The sequence below is a fragment of the Centrocercus urophasianus genome, unplaced genomic scaffold (assembly GCF_019232065.1).
Source record: "Centrocercus urophasianus isolate 14NV4802_14NV808 unplaced genomic scaffold, USGS_Curo_1.0 seq_963, whole genome shotgun sequence".
NCBI classification, from domain to species: Eukaryota; Metazoa; Chordata; class Aves; order Galliformes; family Phasianidae; genus Centrocercus; species Centrocercus urophasianus.
In genome coordinates this window covers 1-5094 of record NW_024885603.1, presented here as the reverse complement: position 1 = coordinate 5094, position 5094 = coordinate 1, and the positions used below count along the sequence as shown (strand labels likewise).

Genomic DNA, 5094 nt, shown 5'->3' with positions numbered 1-5094 from the left:
AAGGGACCTTAAAGATGAGAGAATTGTGGAATCACGGCATGGTTGGGTTTGAGGGATTCCTAAAGGTCACAGAACTATAGAATTACAGAATGCTTGGGTTGGAAGGGTTCTTAAAGGTCACAGAACCATAAAATTATAAAGTGGTTGAGTTGGAAGCGTTCTTGAATCATGGAGTCACACCAGGGTTGGGTTGTAAGGGTCCTTAAAGGTCACAGAACCATGGAACCATAGAATGGCTGGGTTGGAAGGGACCTCAAAGGTCACAGAACCATGGAACTCTAGAATGGTTGGATTGGAAGGGACCTTAAAGATCAGAGTCATGGCCTCACACCACAGCTGGTTGGAAGGGACTTCCAAGCCCCTCTAACCCCAACCCATGCCATGGGCTGCCCGCCGCCCACCAGATCAGGCTGCCCAAGTCTCCCAGTCCCTTTCAGAGCCAGACTGCTGCTGATGCAACGCCATGGCAGACAGCTGGCACGCCAACAACGCTCCCTCCTCTGAACAGTTCCTGTGCAGTGCTTTTTTCTATTTCTTTTTTCTATTTCCAGGCTTTGATAAGGCACTGCTGTCCCGCCCTGCTGCCCATGGTTCTCTGCTGCTTCATAAAACCAAACGTGCTTGGTGAGAGTCACAGCGTAAAGAGCAAACCGTAAAGCAGCCGACGCACCAGGAGGCCACACGGTGCTCATCAAGTAGGAGCAATGCTGAGGGCTTTGGGGATGCTCTGCACGAGCAGCTTTCTCCAAGCCCTCTGCTCTCCAGGGACTTTTGGCGCCACCAGACTCACCTTGATGTGCAATTTGGCTTTCATGAGTAAACTCAGCGTCGTGTGCTTGCTGGATTCGGGGCCGAGCGGCACCAGCACCTTCAGCTTCTCCAGACACAGCCGCAGGTGGGCACGCCTGGAAGAAAACCATCGGAGCTCTCAGCATTACCCCAACATCACACGGCATCTTCGCCTCCGCATCCGTGGAGGGACAGCAAAATAAAACTGCTCCTGCTACATCCAGCACGGGGCTGCAAAGCCAGCGCGCCCCTCGAGCTTCTGTTGGGACAGAATCCAACAACTGGCAGCGCTCCACGCTCCCACCTGCACGGATGGCAGCGCAGGACGCCCCGTGCTCAGCTCCCCAGCCCCAATATTCCAGTTCTCTTCCCCATTGCAACACCGCCTGTGCCGTACCCCACTGACACACTCGAGGCAGATGGGGATGTTGCAACGACCTGCCTATCTCGTTCCGCACGCAAATAAACAGGCATTTGCCTGCACTGAGTGCCTCCTGCGTGACAGCGCCAACAAAACACGCGCTCGTGCTGCTGGGGTCAAACCCAACCAAAGCTGAGCCCTCACAGATGTTGTTTTCCATCAGCTGGGGCTCCGTCCACACGTGGGAGGTGAGCAGCCAGCCCAGCTGCACGCACTGGGGATGAGAAGCCACCACAAAGGTGGTGTCCCCAGAGAGGGACAGCTGCTCACACCCAGCTTGGTGCCCACACAGGGGAATGAGGAACCACTCGGATGCACCCCAGCAGCTCACCGGGGAGAGATGAGTGATTTAAACCTGCCCCTGGAGTGTGAAACAGCCACAGGACAATTCCAGCTGCCTGCCCCAGGTGGGCTGAGCATGCAGAGCTGCAGCACACACACACAAAGCAGCGCCGGGGGCGCAGCACAGCTCCTGGAATAGGTGTGGGGCAGCCCTGATGCGCAACGGAAAAGAGATTCCACGTGCATCCCAGCCCATTCTCACCTGTTCTTTTCCATCTCATTGTGCGTTGACCTGAAATAGAAAGAGCACTTTGTGAAATGCTTGTCTCGAGGAGGGTGGCGGACAGCAGAGCAGAGGGGTCACCGCACCCAGGATGACAAATGTGGTGGCAGAGAGGCGGGCAGGGAGAGGTACCCAGCGAGATGGCAGCGCCAGGGACTGGAAACCCAACTGAGGTGGTTTGGATGGGAAGGGGCTCGCTGCTGGAAAGGGGAGCAGCTGCACAGCAGAGCACAAAGCAACGCCAACAGCACAGGCAGTGGCACCCAACACACACACACACTCCCTGGATGAGTGGTTGTAAGGGAGAGGAGGAAGCAAAGGGGCCCAACCACCGCTCAGCAGCACCGCGCAGGAAGGGGAAGCTCTCCTCATCCTAACGCCAAGCCCACGCACAGCTCCGCTGCGTCTCCGAGGTACGTGAGCAGCTCCGAAGCACAAGTCCTGCTGCTGCCATTCCTTGTGAGCAACGCTTAGTGAGGAATGAAGCCCCACGTCTTCCCAGAAAGGGACCTGGGAGCGCTCACTGACTGCGGTCAGGATGGGGACATCCTGCTGTCACAGCTGGCGAAGGTCACCCGTCCCCCACGCCGGAGCAGGACGCAGTGCCATGCCCCTGAGATGGCAGAGCTGCTCCTCCCTGAGCAAACAGCAGGAAGGAGCTGGGAGGAGTGGCAGCGATTTGCCACGAGTGACATTTCAGGGCAAGAGCGCTCCTCCCCAAACAAAGGATCTTAATCTCATCCGCCACTTTGAGAGCCCTCAAACGGAACCCGGGCGCCGTGCACCACGCCAAGGGAACATCCCCAAAACAAAGCCCCACATCGGCATCCTGCTCTGCCACGCCGTCTGATGGCACCTTCAGTCCCCAACAGAGGACGTCCCCAGGGTGCCCACCCCCTGCCCGGGGTGTGGAGGGGTGGCAGGGGGTGCAGAGCCACCACGCAGCTCTGTGGGGTGCTGGTGGCGACAGCAGTGCCCTCATGGGTGCCCACAGTTCTACCAGACACCCCGCAATGGGGCAGCCCAGCAAACCACGATCCCTCAAAGCCAGCTGTGTCTCCTCCAGTCGTGCCCCCCCCCCCGCCCCACCAGTGATCACCAGGTGACAGCAGCACCTCCCGTGTCCCCAAGGGTCCCCACCACAGCCCCGAACCCCACTGTGTGCTCTGTGACGTGGAATCCCAATAGACTTTGAGCATCCAATGACAGCAGCGTCTCCAGGTTCAGGGACAGGTGCCAATCATCCCCAGAGCTGCCAGACCCCCAGGACAGGGACACCAACAGACCCTGACCCCGATCTCTGGGTGTCCCCCCATGCTCCCAGATCAGCCTGGAGCCTTCTGTTGAATTGACGGGTGCTACCAGCATCCCCAGTGCCCCCAGTGCTGCCAGACCCCCAGCAATAGGGATCCCAATAGACCTCGGTGACAGCAGGGCCCTCCACATCCTCCACCCCACCTGGCACCCCATGACAGCTCCTGACCCCCAGCTGACAGCAGTGACCCCAAAGTCCCCCCCCAGCCCTCCCAGCCCCCCCCCCCCCCCATGGCAGTGGGATTCCAATAAGCCCCAACAGATCCCAATCTCTGGATGCAGGCAGTGTCCTCCACATCCCCAGATCAGCCCGGTGCCCCATGACAGCTGCTGACCACCGGCTGACAGCGGTGTCCCCAGAGCCCCTAAAGGTCCCCCGTTTGTTCCCCAGTCCCCCCAGCCCCACTATGACCGCAGAATCCCAACAGATCATGGTCTCTGGGTGCAAGCAGGTCCCCCCACACCCTCAAATCAGCCTGGAGCCTTCTGTTAGGCCCTGACCTCCAGGTTCCAGCAGCATCCCCAGTGCCCCCAGTGCAGCCAGACCCCCTGCAACAGACCCCAGTGACAACAGAGCCCTCCACATCCCCCACCCCACCTGGCACCCTATGACAGCTGCTGACCCCCAGCTGACTGCACTGTCCCCAGAGCTCCCACAGGTCCCCCAAAAGCCCCCAGCCCTCCCAGCCCCCCATAGCAGTGGGATTCCAACAAGCCCCAGCAGATCCCAATCTCTGGATGCAAGCAGAGCCCTCCACATCCCCAGATCAGCCCAGTGCCCCATGACAGCTGCTGACTCCCAGCTGACAGCAGGGTCCCTATGGGTTCCTACGGGTCCCTGTGGGTCCCTATGAGTTCTTATGAGTCCCTGTGGGTTCCTATGTGTCCCTATGGGTTTCTGTAAGTCCTGATGCATCCTATGAGTTCCTATGGAGTTCCTATGGGTTCCTACAGGTTCCTACGGGTATCTATGGGTCCCGATGAAACCATATGAGTTTCTATGGGGTTCCTATGGGTCCCTATGGGTTCCTATGGGTCCCTATGAGGTTCCTATGGGGTCCTATGGGTACCTATGGGTCCCGATACATCCTATGGGTCCCTATGGGTTCCTATGGGTCCCTATGAGGTTCCTATGGGTTCCTAAGGGTCCCTATGGGATCCTATGGGTCCTCCCTCCTCCCTCCCGGTACCTGCCGCCCCCGCCGTTCCTCCGGCCCTTCCCGCGGCGCCTCGGGCTCTCCCTGCGGGCTCGTCCAGCTCCGGGCAGCAGCGAGGCGTAGCCGTGTTCGGCTTCTGTGGGGACACAACGGGAACGGGCAGCGCCGGGAGGAACCGGGAGGTCCCAAAAGGGGTACAGCGGGATGCCGGTACCTCGTTCCCGCCGCTCCAGGTATTCGGCCGCCTCCAGGAGCAGCCCGATGCTGGACCCGACTCCGGACCCGTCGTCACCGACCGCCGCCATCGCCGCGCTGCGGGGCCGGGCCGGGCCGCTCCGGGGTGAGCGCCTCGCCCGGCCGCTCCGTCAGCCCCACCCACCGTCGCCTCTCATTGGGTGCCGCCCCCCGTCGGTTTTCGCGATTGGACAGCTGGCAGACACGCCCTTCCGCGATTGGCTCAGCCCCGAGGAAAGCCCCGCCCCCACCCGCCGTCGACGATCAGACGGGCCCTCTGGGTGGACACGCTGTGATTGGGTGAGCCGGAAGGCTCCGCCCACGGGGCTGACTCACTTCCTGCCTCCTGCAGCCAATGGGAGGGCGAGGAGCGGACGATGGGGCGTGGCTCCGGCGCCGGGTGTCAACGTGGGGCTGATGGGGAGCGGGCGGGGACCCCCCGACCCCCGCCAGGTTTAGGGACCCCCGCAGGGCTGGAGACCCCGTAAGGAGCAGGAGCCTCCCGGCGCTCTTCCCTACGGGCAGATCTCCCTTAAAAAGCTACGAGCCTTCCCGAGCTGGGACCCCCAAGCACAGGTGCAGGAACCTCCTTGAAACGCCCCCGAAAAAAAAAA

At 60.7% G+C, this 5094-nt stretch overlaps 1 protein-coding gene across 2 annotated transcripts in view; it reads right to left on the bottom strand.

Moving 5' to 3' along the window:
• The window catches only part of MXD1 (MAX dimerization protein 1), a 5838-nt gene extending 1278 nt beyond the window's left edge, over positions 1-4560 (bottom strand). The window contains exons 1-4 of one of the 2 annotated variants that reach the window (XM_042839546.1): positions 4461-4560; positions 4280-4382; positions 1755-1784; positions 791-905 (exon numbers count right to left, since the gene is read on the bottom strand). In XM_042839546.1, coding sequence (XP_042695480.1) covers positions 791-905; positions 1755-1784; positions 4280-4382; positions 4461-4551 — 339 coding nt within the window. In that variant the 5' untranslated portion in view covers positions 4552-4560. Of the gene's footprint in view, positions 1-790; positions 906-1754; positions 1785-4279 lie in introns of both variants that reach the window. The other variant, XM_042839545.1, reaches the window with a different exon arrangement.
• Between the last annotated feature and the right edge of the window lie 534 nt (positions 4561-5094).